The 17,946-nt window shown below is 39.3% G+C and overlaps 1 protein-coding gene across 4 annotated transcripts in view; it reads right to left on the reverse strand.

Annotated features, from left to right (window-relative positions):
• The window catches only part of LOC125456558 (fizzy-related protein homolog), a 53,914-nt gene that overhangs the window by 27,995 nt on the left and 7,973 nt on the right, over positions 1 to 17,946 (reverse strand). For all 4 annotated transcript variants that reach the window (XM_059647948.1, XM_059647946.1, XM_059647947.1 and 1 more), the window contains 3 exons: positions 16,332 to 16,517; positions 5,268 to 5,390; positions 3,972 to 4,035 (listed from right to left, as the gene is read on the reverse strand). In XM_059647948.1, coding sequence (XP_059503931.1) covers positions 3,972 to 4,035; positions 5,268 to 5,390; positions 16,332 to 16,406 — 262 coding nt within the window. In that variant the 5' untranslated portion in view covers positions 16,407 to 16,517. The remainder of the gene's footprint in view (positions 1 to 3,971; positions 4,036 to 5,267; positions 5,391 to 16,331; positions 16,518 to 17,946) is intronic.

A 17,946-nucleotide genomic window follows, 5' to 3' on the forward strand; every position in this document is an offset into this window, starting at 1 on the left:
GGTGTAGATTTAAAAGTAGTTGTCAGTGTACACTCGACAGGCCAAAGGGCCTCTTATACACTGTATGATTCTATAATTCAATGGTCTGCCCTCTGAACCACCATTGTATTTAAGGTGATCCAGACCACGATACTTAACATCTCTGGACATCAAACATCCATAAACCAGTCTGTCTAGTTTAAAATACACATTATCAATAAGTAAATTATTAACAAATAAGCTTTTTCAATGGCTACACAGTAAGAATTTTAAAATTATGAATCCACTTTGATTTAAATCACACCACTTAAATATTAATGAAAAGAACTGCAGATGTTCAAATCAGAAACAAAAACAGAAATTGCTATTTGGCTGGCAGCATCTGTGGAGAAAAAAAGAGTTAACGTGTCGAGTTCAGTGACCCTTCTGCAAATGTAATTAATTTCGAAATCCTGTGGCAAAATGTAGCCATATAGGCTGAACAGAAAACTGTGAAAAAAAACAACCGCTGCGCAAAATGTTGCAAAGTGAAGGACAAGTGAAATACATGCTGACTCTGAGTGGGAAATAAAACAGAAAAAGAGAGATTGCTGCAAAAGAAGCACTACCCACACATTCCTACTTGCTGTAGGGAGGGATGGAAGGATGGACAGATTGTATAGTTCCTAAATAAATATCAGAAACATTGCAAGGTATACTCTTCATTAAATTATGTTCTGCTCTGATAGCAACACTTTTGTGCACATGATCCAATAAAGGAGCAATGAGATGAGGGATCATTTAGACATATTTTGGTCAGTTGTTAAGGACAGACTATTTGATGGAATATTATCACCTCCACGTCCTTTGAATATCAGAATCTTCACGGGAATCTTGGACAAGAATTTACTCAAATTGCATAGGTACATAGAAATTTGATATCAGGCAAAGGAGATTGTACATTGCCCAGAATAAATAAGACTTGCCCAACTTCAGAGCAAATCAGGACAAACTGACAAAAAAAGAAAGAAATCAGTGAAACATTACAAACACAGTCCCAGCAAAATGTTGGGACTGGTTGATGAATTATAGATAAGAGTTCATTGTAACCACCAGGAATACACACTACAAAAAGGTAAAACATAGATTAAAAAGCTCGTGCAGGTTTTGCCTAAAAAAGTCTTCATTCACAACACACGACTGTTTATCAGTATTGTGAGTTCTAATGGCCAATGAATTAGATTATATTTATACAGCTTTGAATCAAAAATATTCAATTAGGTGGATCGGTGGAAAAGTCCCTCAGCAGGATGTCTTTTCTGAAATCATGCTTGCTTCATTTGCATCTCACTTTAAATCTACTTCATCTTCTTTTTCTTTTACAAGGACGAGCGGCTTCTCTGTATCTGTGCCCTACCGCCTGCTTATCATTTTCAAAATCTCTGCCAAATCTCCTCTCAGCCTTCCTCTTCCCAAAGAGAACAGTCCCAACTTCTGAAATCTAACCTTATAACTGAATTTTTGCATTTCCTGGAACCAGTTGTATAAATCTCTTCAGCACTATGTCCAATGCATTCACATCTTTCCATTAATGTGGCACCCACACCTGTATACAACAATCCAGCTGAGGTCTAACAGTGTTTTGTACAAATTCATCACCTCCTTGCTCTTATGCTTAATGTTTCTTTTAATAAACCTGTGCTTACTATGTCCTTTATAAACTGCACTCTCCATCTGTCCTGTCACCTTCTATGTGCACTTATACACGCAAGAACCTCTGCTCTGGCATCCCCTTTACAGCAGTGATGTCCAGCATAAGTGTGGAAATATTTTTAAAAAAAGACAAATGAGGAGTAGACTCATCTACTGAAGATCAAGCCTGATGCAACTATATTAATCAAAAAAATTTACACCATTCAGGACAAAGCAGCCCACTTGATTGGTAACCCATCTACTATCTTCAAAATTCACCCCCTTCACCACGAGTACACACTGACAACAGTGTATACCAACTGCAAGATGCACCTTCCAATTCCACTATCTAGGAGGTGCAATTATATGCAGACACCACCATCTGCAAGCTCCCCTCCCTGCCAATGTTCTGACTTGGTTCCATGTTGGCATTATTTTTCACTCTTGCTGGGCCAAAGTTGTGCAACTCCCTTCCTAACAACACTGAGCATACCTACATCTCAAGATGGTCAAGGCCAAACACCCACATCCCATGAATGGATTTTTATTTATTCATGATAAAGTGAAAATCTGGGGAAAGACATTCTGATGAGAGAGTGCAGAACAGAAATAAGGCAACAAACTGTCACCTCAATTCTCTATTCATGCTTCCGATGTTGGAAAAATGAGAAAATTTGTACTTCTCCTCGGGTCGTGCCCTGAAATGTCATCATTCCATTGTATTTCCTGAGCGGTCCCTGTAGCATTTGTGATCTTTAAAGTAATACAAACATACTACAGCATGAAGGAATCACAGCAGTCACCACAGCAATTGACATTCAAGTGCACAATCCCGTTGCTACAGTCACAGCACAGCCACGCATTCAGACAATGGCAACCCTTTCTTCCCATAAACAGACTAACATTGCGATATGTAGCACCCTCAAAGTAGTTAAAATAAATATGAGAATAATTTAAAAAAAAGATGAAAGGTATAGAAAAATGCCTCCACAGAATAAAAAAGAAGAATGGTTGGTGAAATTTTCTGCAACGCATTATTGCTGGTGACAGGAGTTCAAAAATGCTTTTTTAAAAAAAGAAGAAAATTCAGCGATTGCATGGCGTTAAATGTTAAGGGGAATAGGAAGCACGTGGAAGAGTGGGAATTAGAATGGGTGAATTTTGCGCAAGGCTTTGCTACAGCAAGTGGCTTGTTTCTGCGTAGTAACATTCTAAAATTCTCTAATCAAGAAGCAAGAATGTTTGAGATTCATTTCTCAGTATCTGACGGTTCAAATAGCTTATGGACAATTTTGAATCAAAAGCTGTGAAGATGGATTGCTTTTACATCCTGCAACTACAGCAGAATGTTAATGTTGGTTATAAACCTGAAATTAGTTTTTACTATTTAACTCATGATTGGACTAACACAAATTCTAAAACAACTTCATTGCAGCGAAGATGCAGAGTTGAGAAGGATGTAATACAATGGGAATTGCTTGAAGATTTATACTAATGACATATACTATGTCACTATAAATTGAAACAGAATACACTTTGCCAGACAGTTGCCTTGATGTTTCTCTTGAAAAAGCGAGCTGCCATCTTTTCCACTGGATGCTGGACAGTCTGCATCATGGATTACTGATGAAGCCACTGCGAGGTTAAAATACAGTTAACTATGTTATCATGGTTTGTTTGTAGGATCTCAATTTCCTGCTGGCTACAGCATGAATTAGGCTGAAGCTAATTGTTAGTTGCCCTTTGTGGTCACACCCCCCACTTGCCTTCCCCTCTCCACCATCACCAAACTTTTGCAGAGCACTTACAATGTAGTTAGCTTTGCTGAAGCTCTTAATATACATTGGTGATACACACCTTTTATTTACAAGAGGGTTTGATATGCTATTATCTGCTCAATAAGAGGAATGATCAGGTGTTGGCTGATCTAGTCTAGCACTGTTGGCAACAAACAGCCAGATGAATAATTAACTTGCAAAAAAAAATCACAGACCATCTTACATCTTTCAAAACCGAGAATATTGTGTTCCAAAATCCAGTATTAATGGGTCTTGCAAGCTGGTGACACCGGTAATAATTTTGTACACTGTTTTATTGCTTCCCTTCACACCCACACTATAAGCAATTAGTTTAATAATGCTAATAAACAAGCACTCACTATCACAAGTAAAATTGATTTTATTAAAGCCAAAAGATTTAACGTCAACATACTTACTGTGACTTCAGGTTACACCAAACCCAAAGAAATAAATGCTTAAAATCTCAAAAACTCAATATTTAACTTTCTCATTGTGAAGACAAAAAGGCAATAAGTAACGTACCTTTCCCATTATCAGAGTTTGCTTCCTTTGTTTTTCGATTCTGGTTGGGGGACTTTCCATTTTCCTGATAAGGACCAAGAGTACAGCAAAATATTTAGTCAATGAATATTCCCTCTCCCCAGACAAGACACAGATTAGTCAACATGTTAATATTGTAGAGTTAATGACAGAATATTATTACTATAGACTAATCATTACCTTGGGGTGTTTGTCACAAGTTTGTGATTCAATTGAGTGATCGAATGAGTTAAGATAGTAACAAAAGAATGGTTCCTCTTGTATATGTTATCCCTTAGGTAAAATATTACCCATTCATTGGTAGATTTGAAATGAGCGACAGGACTGATTTGCACCTTTATCCCTCCTTAACTGTCTGGGAGGCAATAGATTAGCACACCCACTTAACACCTTGTTGGCCGTTCTAGGTACATGTCATCACCTACTACATACAGCTATTAAATATCAACAACATAAGTAGGAGAATCCATCAAAATTTTAAAAATGAAACATAAAACAGTTAACATTTTTCAACACTGTTTAAAACAGAATTACAAATGTGTTTAAATTGGTTGATCACTATGTAAAAATATTTAACAACAAAAATTACTTGGAATGAATTGGAGCGTGCAGCACCTTTTGCTATACAATTTGTGAAAAGTTTCAAAGGAGTGATGATATTTGAGTATTGAGGCAAATCAGCAGAATTGCTCAATGATCTAATGGTAATTTAATGTTCCTAAGATTTAAGTGTCACTCGAACTAAACTCTGTCCTTCTTTTAAAAAAAGAAAATTGTATAAGTACATGTTATCAATGAACCCTCAGCATGTATGCCTCAACATATTTACTGCACTAATGTGAATATTTCTATTTCCTTTGTTTATTTTAACATTACATTTTCTTGCCATTGCATCATAATTCAAACACTTGCCACTATCATACCTGAAATATGATGCCTCACAGATCAGAGCTTGTCAAAGTAGAACAACTTAAAACCTGGCTAAGACATGTAATGGCATTTTCCAAATCCTCCAAAGTGGTAAACTTCAATAAAATGCAGTGAACACAGGATGGACAAATATATTAATTTTGTGATTAAATGGTGTTAGATTTAAATCTAGGTTAATATAGGTCAAAGGGTCAATAATCCCCTCAAAAGCCAACGGCTTTTTCCAAAAATAGTTTCAAGATATTTACAATGTGAATCCCAGCACTGGTTAACAGAGGGTCTGCTAGATTAAACGATGTCACTTATAAAACCATCTCAATCACTCATAAAAATACCATCATTTCTTACATTTATAGCATGAAAGTTGATGCTCCAGTTTGAACTTGCTCTGGTTGGAATGAAGCGGTCTCCTGTCTTACGAGGAAGGATTCCTGGAGAGTTTGCAGTTACAGGTCGTGTGCTCAGGGCAGACTGTTTAAAATAAAAGGATATCCACATCAGCAAATTATTTTGGAAAATAAATATAAATAATCTAAAATTACTTCAATTCACGAGTGTTACAGACAGAGCTTAAAGAAGTGAACATTTATAGAAATCAGCAGAACTATTGGATCCAGTCACTATTAAACATTTGCTTAAATATATTTATCAACATTTTCAGATATGAAACCTCTTCTTCAGTTGTGCCATTAGTTATGGCTTCCACATCTATGGGTATATTTTACATACGTTGCTACATAAATAAACTATGCAATTTCCCAAGATAAAGTTTACTTTTAATAAGCAACATTTTAAAATCTACTCTGGTCAATCTATAAGAAGTGAATTCTGTATCATTATTGTTTTAGACTGGGTCCAGTCTTCACTTCAATCTATTAATCTGAGCTCAAAAACCTTATGGTATGTTGAATGTCTGATGATGGGCAGATTAAGTTCAATAATTCTTCCAGCCACCAGCTACCACCAAAGTTTCAAACAAAACAGTGTCCCTTCTTTGCCCCAGTCTTATAAGCTCAAATCTAGAACCTCTCCATGATCACCTTAAAATAACATGCCTGGAGCAGTGCACACTATTTGTAACAGAGGTATCATCATTGAATTCCAGAACAAAAAAAAAACTTTCAAATAGTTAAATAATGTTCCAAGCCAAAAAAAATCTCCACCCTATTATACATTCCTCAACAATGACAAGATCCCAGTCAACATTCAAATTAGCAGACCTCCGAACAGACCTCACGGTCAGCAGTGCATTGTTTAATGTATGGAATTATTCACCCATTTACCATCAGCTGGTTAAGCCTGATCAGAAGAAATCCCAGGCTGCTCTACATAACTGTACGAGTCGAGGCCTCTATAAATAAGAAATGGTCGTACTTGGAAGAGATTGGGATGGTAATGGCACCATGCATATTAAAAGCATCCATCTCATTCAAGCCCAACAAAGGCTTTGGTTTCCAAGGGATACACACAATTGCGTCAGCAAGAAAAGCCACAGTCATCTGCTCAGACACAGATCACTGAAATTTGACCATGGCATAAGATGGAGTTATTTCCTTCCCTGGTCTTTTGTTGGCACACCTTCCTGCAAGAAACCAGTTCTTCTCTTAGTCTCTTCCCTCACAGAAGGAATTTTTCTCAGAGAGGGTCATGTGTTTTTGGAACACTCTTCCTCAAAAAAGGTGATGGAGACTCTGAATATTTTTAAGGCAAATGTAATTAGATTCTTGGCAAGCAAGGGGTGAAAGGTTATCAACGTAGATGAGAATGTGGAGTAATCAGAACAGTCACAATCTTATTGACTGGCTGAGCAAGCTCGAGGAGCTGTGCAGTTCTTGCTGCTCATGATTTGTACTTTTATATCTTTCCTAGACATTAAAGCAGATGTCGTGAAGTCCGAATGCTAATTGCCACAAGCCTAAACCTACCTCATCATCCGTCAGCACTGTCCCATCGCAAATGGAACAGCAAATAATGCCGACAAAACGCCTGCAAGTAGCAGGGGAAATGTGATTGAGAAATAATTCACAAATTCAAATGTAATGCTGATAATATTGAACAAAAATATGTAACAGGTCAATTGCAAATCAAAGCACTCCTAAATTGATACCAAATTTTGGAAGATGGAAAATAAAAAATGAGAATCAACCTAAACCAAAAAAAAACTAAACTGTAAAATTGTAAAAGCGTGTAATATAACCTCTCTTTAATCCTTTACTAACAAAGCACAGGGACTGTACATCAAGTCATTTGCTGTCAGAAAGTTCCAATTTGGAATTGGAGATTTTCTGTCAGTCTTTAACCATCACCATTGGTGCACTGTCACATTTTGCACGAGCACCAATGATGGCTGCAATATGAAGTTTATATTTATTTCAAACTGAATAGTTCATTAAAGCTGGAGAATGTACCACATACTTTAGAAATGGAAAAAATATATAAATGTACTTACACACGTATTTCCAGCACTGGCCTGATACCACTGCAGAAACAGTGGCATGGCAAATGTGCATAGACTCTGTTGCTATGGTAATTGTATGAGGAGCGCACACTATCAAACATTTTGCTATTTCACCCAAAGTTACATATAGCCTCTGTTCTTTTCTTCGGCCAGTTTCAAAGCATATATGTTTTGCACACTGCTGCATCATGATTCCATGTGTTACAGATCAAATACTTTTCTGTAATAACTAAACTGCTCAAAATGGGAATTTCACTTTTTAACTGATGGAAGGTAAAAATACCATCAAAGCAAGGGGCCCATAAGAAACAAATGACCGATGCTGGAGTCAGTTCAAAACAGGTTCACTAGACTGATTCCTGGAAATGAAAGGGATGACTTATCAAGAATGGCCACACAAATGAGACCTTCATCAGAATTTTGAAGAAGGAGTAGTTATCGTATTGAAAGAAAAGATTCTGACGGGACTTGATAAGGTAGATGTTGAGAAGATGATTCAAGTAGTGGGCAGTCTTGAACTAGGGGGAAAAAGATTTTCAGAAAAAGGGGACATTCATTTAGAATGGAGATGTGAAAGACAGAACTACTGTGATCTTACTAATTGGCAGGGAAATCTTGAAGGGCTGAATGACTTGCTCCTTCTCCTATTTGTTTTCATGTGTAAGTGAGACAACGGGAAGGGGGGCGCAAGAGGAGTTCTAAAGCTAGTCACAAAACTCCATGATTTATCTTTGTTGTTAAAGTGAGCGGATGGGTCCAGTGATCTTTTGTAAATATTCACTTGCTGAAGGCTTTCAATAACTAAAATAGAAATAAGTTTTCACATTCCGAACCAAAGTAGTGGGAGAAAAATTGTGCTAACTATACAACATAAGTGGTCTGTCCCAGTTTTGGGTGCAGGTGGTAAATTAGATTTAGTCAGAATGTTGATGTAGGTCTGTAAAGAGGGGGTTGATCTCAGGCATGAAAGCAGCGTTAGGGGTAGTACTCCATTAAATGCAAAATCAAAAATGCAATTTCAACAGTATAGTGGCAAAGGCAATTCTACCCTAGTTAACAGTTTGTGCAGCAAATATTTATAAGTCACAAATGTACTGATTGAGAGAGAACTTCTACATATTCTCCTCTGCCAGTGTAGTGACAACAGATACTCAGTTACAATAAAGATTAACATCCCACTTGCTTTCCTGATTGCTGGCTGCACCTACATAGAGCATAGAAAAGTACAGCACAGTACAGGCCCTTTGGCCCACGATGTTGTGCCGTGGATTAATCCTAATCCAAAAATAAAATAACCTAAGCTACATTCCCCTCAATTCACTGCTGTCTATGTGCAAGTCCAGCAGTCGCTTAAATGTCACTAATGACTGTGCTTCCACGACTTCCACTGACAAAGTATTCCATGCGCTCTCAACTCTCTGGGTGAAGAACCTCTCTCTGACGTCTCCTCTATACCTTCCTCCTACCACCTTAAAGCTATGACCCCTCGTGGCAGTCAATCCTGCCCTGGGGAAAAGTCTCTGGCTATCGACTCTATCCATGCCTCTCATTACCTTGTACACCTTAATCAGGTCACCTCTCTTCCTCCTTCTCTCCAGTGAGAAAAGTCCAAGCTCAGTCAACCTCTCCTCCACATCTTTCCTATAATAGGGCGACCAGAACTGGACACAATATTCCGAGTGTGGTCTCACCAGGGTTTTGTAGAGCTGCAGCATAACCTCGCGGCTCTTAAACTTGATCCCCCTGTTAATGAAAGCCAAAACACCATATGCTTTCTTAACAACCTTATTCACCTGGGTGGCAACTTTGAGGGAGATCTGCACTTGAACACCAAGATGTACACTTTGAAATTTATGTATAAGGGCACTCAGGTCTTTATAAATACAAACATTTCCCAGTCTTTCACCTTTTTGTGTATTACTTCTCTGCATTATAATTTTATCTGCCATGTTCATGCCCACTCTCTCAAGCTCCCTTTACAGCATCTTGGCATTTTTTCATAGCTTACTTTCGCCCGCTAATTTTGTAATTTCAGAAAACTTGAATACATAGAACACACAACAGTACAGGCCCTTCGGCCCATGATATTGTGCTGACTTATTATCCCAAAATCAAACTACCCTACATTTTACTATCATCCACGTGCCGATCAAAGAGTCGCTTAAAATTCACTGAAGTTTCCGACTCCATTACCAGCAGTGCATTCCACATGCCCACCACTCCCTGTGTAAAGACCCACCGCTGATGTCTCCCCTATTCCTCCAATCACCTTAAAATTATGCCCCCTCGTAATAGTCATTTCTGCCCTGGGAAAAAGTCTCTGGTCATCCACTTCATCTATGCCTCTCATCATCTTGTACCCCTCTATCAAGTCACCCCTCATCCATCTTCACTCCAGTGAGAAAAGCCTTAGCTTCCTCAACCTTTTCTCATAAGATCTGCCCTCCAGTCCAGGCAGCATCCTGGTACATCTCCTCTGCGTGCTCTGTCTGAAGCTTCCACATCCTTCCTATAATGAGGCGACCAGAATTGAACACAAGTGTGGTCAGACCAGGGTTTTATAGAGCTGTAGCATAACCTCACTGCTCTTAAACTCAATTCCCCTGCCAATGAAAGCTAACACACCCTCTGATGAAGGGTCTAGGCCCGAAACGTCAGCTTTCGTGCTCCTAAGATGCTGCTTGGCCTGCTGTGTTCATCCAGCTTCACACTTTGTTATCTTGGATTCTCCAGCATCTGCAGTTCCCATTATCTCTGCTCTCAACACATCATATGCCTTCTTTGCAACCCTATCAACTTGGGTAGCAACTCTGAGGGACCTATGGACATGGACTCCAAGATCCCTCTGTTCCTCCACACTGACAAGAATTCTGCCATTAACCCTGTATTCTGCATTCAAATTCGACCTTCCAAAATGAATCACTTCACACTTTTCTGGGTTGAATTCCATCTGCCACTTCTTTGCCCAACTCTGTATCCTGTCAATTAATACATACATTACATTCAGTCCCTTCATCGTGATTATAAATAGCCGAAGTCAAGCTGCAGGACCGCAAAAGTGACAGCTTGTCAACCCATATAATGGCCATTTATTTGCATTCTGTTTTCTCCCTATTAACAAATGCTCAATATTTTAACATTTTACCTGCAATAAAATGAGTTGTAATTTTGTGATGTCTTCCTAAAAGCCTTATATTCTCTATTAGTTAAAATCTCAAAAAGTTCAACAGATCTGTCAAACAGATTTCGTTTTGATAATTCTTGTGTTCGTGCTGCCTTCAAATCAAGTTATGATTTTCTAAGTGTCTTACTATAGCTTCCCAAACAATAGATTCTAGCAGCTTTCTGCGAGGTGGGGTCCCAGCCCGAAATGTCAACTTTCCTGCTCCTCTGATGCTGCCTGGCCTGTTCCTCCAGCTCCACACTGTGTTATCTTGGACTCCAGCATTAGGAGTTCTTACTATCTCTCTAAGTGGTGATAGTATTTGCTTTCTCTCTACCTCCTTTCTTGAACAGTGAAGTGAACATTTACTTTGCTTTATTAAATCATTCATAGGATGTGGGCATCACCAGCTAGGCCAGCATTTATTGCCCATTCCTAACTGTGGGTCGGGAATCACACGCAGACCAGACCAGGTAAGGATAATAGTTTCCTTCCCTAAAGGAATTAGTGAACCAGATGAGTTTTTCCTGACAATCGACAATAGATTCATGGTCATCATTGGACTCTTAATTCCATTTTTTTTCTTTTTCCATCCACTGGGACTGTTCTACCATTTCAGTGATTCTGGAAGATCAAATATACCCACCATCTTTGTATTGTCCTCTTTTAAAACAAGAAGGCAGGACAGCAAGGTTAGGCATTAGTCTCATTCATCTCACCTTGCTATTACAAAGAAACATAGCAAATAGGAGCAGGAGTAGTTCATTCAGTTATTTGAACCTGCTCCACTATTCAATACGGTCATGACTGATCATCCAACTTAGTACGGTTTCCACTTTCTCCCTATACTCTTTGATCCCTTGCCTTAACAACTGTTTCTATCTCCTTGTTGAAAACTCTCAAATGTTTCGACCTCAATCACTTTCTGTGGCTTGGCGAACAAAGTTTTTCATTATCTCAGCCCTACATGACCTGTCCTGTATCCTTAGACTGTGACCCCTGGCTCTGGACTCCCCGGGCATCAGGAACATCCTTCCTTCATTTAATCTTTCTTGTCCTGTCTGACTTCCATAGAAATCTATGAAATTCCTCTCTCATTTTTCTAAAGTCCAGCAAATAAATCCTAAATAACCCAGTGTCTCTTCATACATCAGTCCTGCTATGCCAGGAATCAATCCAGTAAACTTTCATTGCACTCCCTCAATAGCCTAAACATCCTTCTTCAATCTCCTTAACAATCTCTGACATCCCTTTCTGAATCTAATATCCCCCAATCCTCATACTTAGTTTTTCTTTGACAATATTATAAGCTCCTGCATTTAATCTAAAACAATCTTGAAATTCTCTTATTAACCAAGATTAGAACACTCTTCCCCATGAGATTTTATTTCTTAAGGGGCTATGTATTTATTCAAAGTTATCACTTTTTTAATGCTTGTTATTGCTTATCTATCAGCATATTTTTAAAAGTACTTTCCAATCTACTTTGGCCCGTGTCCTTGCCTAGCTTACTTAGTTCACATTTAAGACCCTGCTTAGTGATTTAATTAAATTACTTTCAAATACCACAGAAAATTTAACGTATTATGATCACTTATCCCCTGGAAACCCCCTTACTTCAAATGTCATTAATTAATATCTTCTGATTTCATAGTTAGAGACCTAAAATAACTTGATCCTAGTTGGTCCCCAATGTACTGGTTTAGAAAATTAACTTGTATATTTTCCATGACTTTGTCCTCAATGACATTATTGCAATCTGGTTTATGCAGTGAATAAGCAAATTAAACTTTACACAAATTAAACTTTAGAGTACAATACCCTTGTTCCATGCACCTTTACCTTCTTAATTTATATTCTGTCCTAAAAAACAACTACCATTTGAGAAGCTTTAACTACCATCTCTTATCGAGCTCTGCTGTTTTTAAGCTCCTCACAGACGATTCTACAAACTGATCTTCCAAGCTAATGTTTCTTTTTACTATTGTCATGACCCCATTTTTTAATTATAAAGCTTACCCTCAAACTCCTTTTCCTTTTGTATACTTCTTCCAAAACCTAGATATTCTAGAATATTTCATTCCTATCTTGGTTACCTTGCAATCACATGTTAAATCAATCTCAATTTTATCTGTGGTATTGTCTCATCTATTTTACTAGAAGTTTTTGTGCATTGGGGTTAAGTACTTATAGCTTTAATCTTTCCATTTTCTGAAGTCAGCTTAGTTGCCTCAAAAATGTCAACAACGGACCAAGGCTATGTCAGATTTCAGGATTTGTCAGCTTTCAGGGAAGAAACTGGAATACCTTGATTTGAGTCAGAAAAGTTAAGTACACTATACCTTGGCTGCTGTACTACGTTGGTCAAATAAAAAACACTTCAGCAAAGTAATGGAAGAGATCAATGTCATCAAGTGGTATTTTCAAAGGAATAACCAGCTCATTGACACTCAATTTGGGTCCCACCGGGCCACTTGGTTCCTGGCCTCATCCAAATGTGGATGAAACAGCTGAATTCAACAGGTGAGACTGATTGCCCTTGATGACAAAGGCCACATCTGCCAGGGTGTAAAATTAAGGGGCTCAAGCTAAACCGCAGCCAGCAGGAATCAGGGGGCAAACTCTACATTATACTCCATCTGACTGCAGCCAAAGGAGGATAATTGTGGTTGTTTATGTCAGTCATCTCAGCTCCAGGAAATCTCTGCAAGAGTCCGTCAGAGTATCCATGAAGAAAAAGCTTGCTGATGATTGCACCGTGTTCAGCACCATTCATATCTACTCAAGTATCAACTAATCCCACATCCATTTACAGCAAGACCTGGACAACTTCCAGGCTTGTGTTTCTAAGTGGCAGGTAACATTGTCTGGAACTTGTGTTGCACAATGACCATCTCCAACAGGTGAGAAGCTAACCATTGCCCTTTGAGTTTCAATGCCACTACCATCATTAAATACCGCAGCAACATCCTGGGAGTTACCATAGACCAGAAACTCAACTGGACTCATCATATATATACTGTAGCTACAAGGGCAGGGTCAAAGGCTGGGTATTGTGCCTACTAACTCCTTGCAAAATCTGTCCATCACCCACAAGGCACAAGTCAGGAGTGTGATGGAAAACTCTTCACTTGCCTGGATGAGCACAGCTCCAACAACACTCAAGAAGCTTCACACCATCTAGGATAAAGCAGCCTGTTTGAGTGGCACCATATCCACAAACACTCATTAGCAGCAGTGTGTAGTTTCTACAAGAAGCAATGCAGCAAATCACCAAGGGTCTTTACATAGCACTTTCCAGAACCACAACCACCGAGAAAAAGTAGGGCAGTATGAGAACACTACAACTTGCAAGTTCCTCTCCAAGCCACATGTCATCCTTGGGAATGTATTATCGTTCCTTCGCTGTCAGAAAAAAACGCAGTTCCCTTCCTAACAGCATTGTGGATATCTCTTTAGCAGTTCAAGGAGGCAGCTCACCACCACCTTCTCCAGGGAATTTAGGGATGGCCAATAATGGCATCCCAGCAACACATTCCATGAACAAATTAAGAAAAAATTGCTACCTTGAAAATAATAAGAAATTATAGCTGAGTAAGTAAGTACCTGTGTGTTGCGTTTCCAAGTGTTAATGCTGCAAATTTATACTGAAAAAGCAAAGTAAGTGCAACCATCGCAAACGATCTTCGAATTCGACACAATTTTCATTCAGTGCAACTTGCGTTTCTGCAATCTGTTGAATTGGTTTTAAAAGTATCAGGCTAGAAGCAGACAAAACTTGCTATGTCCCAGGGTGAATTAATCACCCTTGTACTAATTGCATTTTTATGTCTACAGATCTCAAAGTGAACTTAAAATAAAGCTGGCTCTTTAGTGATCACTACTTAGCAACTCCTTGATTGTTTCTGATTTGGCTGGCGAAGTTAAGGTTTTATGCAGCATAGGCATAGAACTGTCTAACTTTCAGAGAAGTCCAATTCTTGGGTATCTAGATTTGAGGTGTTCAACCTGCAATGCTCTGTTACCTCTAACAAGTTCACTGTCCCTTTCTGATCCACTGTTTGATTTAACACACATCGTTACTCTGTCTGCCTTGATACTTCTCAGTCTTTTTGAATTTACCCCCGAAACCTCCCAATCTCATTCCTGTAACAATAAAAAAAATTAAAATCGTAACTCCTGGCCTACATATCAGTTTCACCTGAACACCAGTCCTGGGCCAGCTTAAAATCAGCCCATCCCATTGGATCAGCTCCCTCTTGCACCAGAACTGATCCCAATTATCCATGACGCGAAACCGCTGCTTCCAACAACACCCTTTCAGCCATAGATTTAACCTTCTAATCTTGACAGTTTTAACTCCCGGTCCCCTGAAGTCATTTGCCCTCTGCTGGAGGGCAGATCCATGAACACTACTGACCCTCTGGTATCTGGTCCCAGCCGCACAAATTGACGTGGAGATTTTACGACAGGTATCAGCGGGGTGTTTGAACACATCTGAACCCACTTTTCTCCTCAACCAACAACCAACATCACGTAAGTATGAATTGTAGGTAAACGATAAATTTTATGAATCCAAGCTTGATGTTCTGCCTCAAAACTAAATACATTTAGGCCAACTTTGCTGTTTCTACTGCTGTAGCTCTGCTAAGTTTGGAACAGGAATAGTAGCCCTTAGAGACCCTCAAGCCATTTCCTGCAGTCAACAAGATCAGGCTGCTCCATATCAAAATTTCATCCGAGATAATGGGAACTGCAGATGCTGGAGATTCCAAGATGATAAAATGTGAGGCTGGATGAACACAGCAGGCCAAGCAGCATCTCAGGAGCACAAAAGCTGACGTTTCGGGCCTAGACCCTTCATCAGAGAGGGGGATGGGGGGAGGGAACTGGAATAAATAGGGAGAGAGGGGGAGGCGGACCGAAGATGGAGAGCAAAGAAGATAGGTGGAGAGGGTGTAGGTGGGGAGGTAGGGAGGGGATAGGTCAGTCCAGGGAAGACGGACAGGTCAAGGAGGTGGGATGAGGTTAGTAGGTAGCTGGGGGTGCGGCTGGGGGTGGGAGGACCCATCCCTTCCTCCCACCCCCAGCCGCACCCCCAGCTACCTACTAACCTCATCCCACCTCCTTGACCTGTCCGTCTTCCCTGGACTGACCTATCCCCTCCCTACCTCCCCACCTACACCCTCTCCACCTATCTTCTTTGCTCTCCATCTTCGGTCCGCCTCCCCCTCTCTCCCTATTTATTCCAGTTCCCTCCCCCCATCCCCCTCTCTGATGAAGGGTCTAGGCCCGAAACGTCAGCTTTTGTGCTCCTGAGATGCTGCTTGGCCTGCTGTGTTCATCCAGCCTCACATTTTATCATCTCAAAATTTCATCCAGCTGCTTTGATTCTATATCTTGTAATACCTCCGGTAAATAAAACAAATCTATCAATGTCAGTTTTTAAATTATTAACTGAGCTAACCTCTTCCTTTTCTTTTTATCTAGGAGGTGGTATTGCCCACCTTCTAGCCTGAATGGGCATTCTCTGATTTTAAGCTTATGTACACTAGTTGTTGGCTCACCCACGGTAGAAAAATATATTTCTATCTAATAATTCCTTGGAAAATTCCAAAAAAAATTCGACTAAATCAACAATTTACAATAATTCTCTTTTCTAAAAATAAAATTAACTTTGAAGCAACAAGTACACCTCTCTAACAGTGAACCACAAATATTTCTATCATGAAATGTTAAAGTCAACCCTATAACTAACTTCTGAGTAAGCTGATTCTCTATTTGCACTTACTGGTGAAAGCATATTCTCGGAGACATTTTGGAAATGTGTTTGTCGAAGAAGCCTTCGCTCATATTCTTGGTCCATATTTGTGACAACGTAAGTCGAGGAAGGGATTGGGAGAGGCAGAGCAGATAATACTGTCAGTCAGAGGAAAATAAGTTCCAGTCACCTTGCAGCCTGTCCTAATTTGCATTCCTGCAATTAAAAAAAACACACATTTATGCATTAAAGCTAAATGAAGATATTCATTTTTTGGATAAACACATAATGGCTTTGAAACACGATCAGGGCTCTGCATAGGGTTTCTCATGCAATAACACTGAAACAATCATATTGAAAACGGCACGTTGTCCAAATTGCAGAAGATAAACAGAAGATTGTCTTGAATGGTAAAAATGAGGTATGTTATGGAGCAGTGTATAAAAGATCGACTGCTAAAATTCTGCAGACCTCTTGGATTGACACAAAATGCTGTGGCAATGTCTGAGGCTGTATGTGAAAATGAAATATTAAATTAAATACTGTCTCTGTGTTGCAAACTGACAGCCTATGAAAATCTTGTAGTGTTGCGCACGCTACAGTGCAGTGGTAAGCAGATCAATTACTATTCTTGATGTCTGAAAATATTCTTCTTGTTCACTGGATTTTCTTGGGGTCATTTGTTTCAGTGGGGAGCCATTTGTTAAAACAATAATCAGAGCTACAAGAAGCTTCATCTTAAACTAGGTTCACTCAAAATCAGCCTGCTGAAGATCAGAAATTCTGATTTCAGCTGATTCAGGAGATTGTGAGGTTATTAGCAGCTGCATTGGGCTTCTAAAAGGGCCTTATCTCATGAAAATAGATGCTGGGACTGTCAGTCCCAATGCCTGTAAGCACAGTTAAGCTATGATCATGGTTCTGCTTAGTAGAGGAGACCCATGTGCAAGAACTCAAATGTTGGCAGCAGCATTATTCATCTAAAATCAACTGTTATCATTCAGCAGTATTCCCAATGCAGCAGAGTCTGAACACCAACAGAAAACACACTTTGGCTTTCCTATTCTGAAGGAATTGCTGTATAGATGCAAAGAAAGAACAAATGTGCATTTATGTAGCATCTTTTACATGCTCAGGACACCACCAATAAGTGACTTGCTAGTTTGCATATGGTAAGGTACTGCACACAGGACATGTTTGGTTTCAGTGCTGTTGGCCAAGGAATAAACATTTGCCAGGAAAGTGGGAGAAATGTTTTAAATAATGCCATTGGATTGCTTACATCAGCTTGACAATACAGATCAGCTTTTGATTTAGCATTTCAACTGAAAGACAGCACTTCCAAGAACAGCTCAGATTAGATGCTCAAGTCCCTGAGTGAGGTTTGAGCCCAGAGCATTCAGACCAGTACTATACTACCACTGAGCCAAAGCAGAATCAGCCACCTCCTTTTAAACTAGGGCTCCAGGCTCTAAGGTCCAGTCTATATTAGAAGAAAATTTCCAACAATCTGTTAAGAAACAGACACTTTGGAATGTATTTGGTGAACATCAACAATGGAACTGCTGCAGAGAATTGGACAAGTAACAACAATAAAAACACAATACAGGTGTGAGCTAATGTAAGAAAATATATGCACTTAGGC

The sequence above is a fragment of the Stegostoma tigrinum genome, chromosome 8 (assembly GCF_030684315.1).
Source record: "Stegostoma tigrinum isolate sSteTig4 chromosome 8, sSteTig4.hap1, whole genome shotgun sequence".
Taxonomy (NCBI): Eukaryota; Metazoa; Chordata; class Chondrichthyes; order Orectolobiformes; family Stegostomatidae; genus Stegostoma; species Stegostoma tigrinum.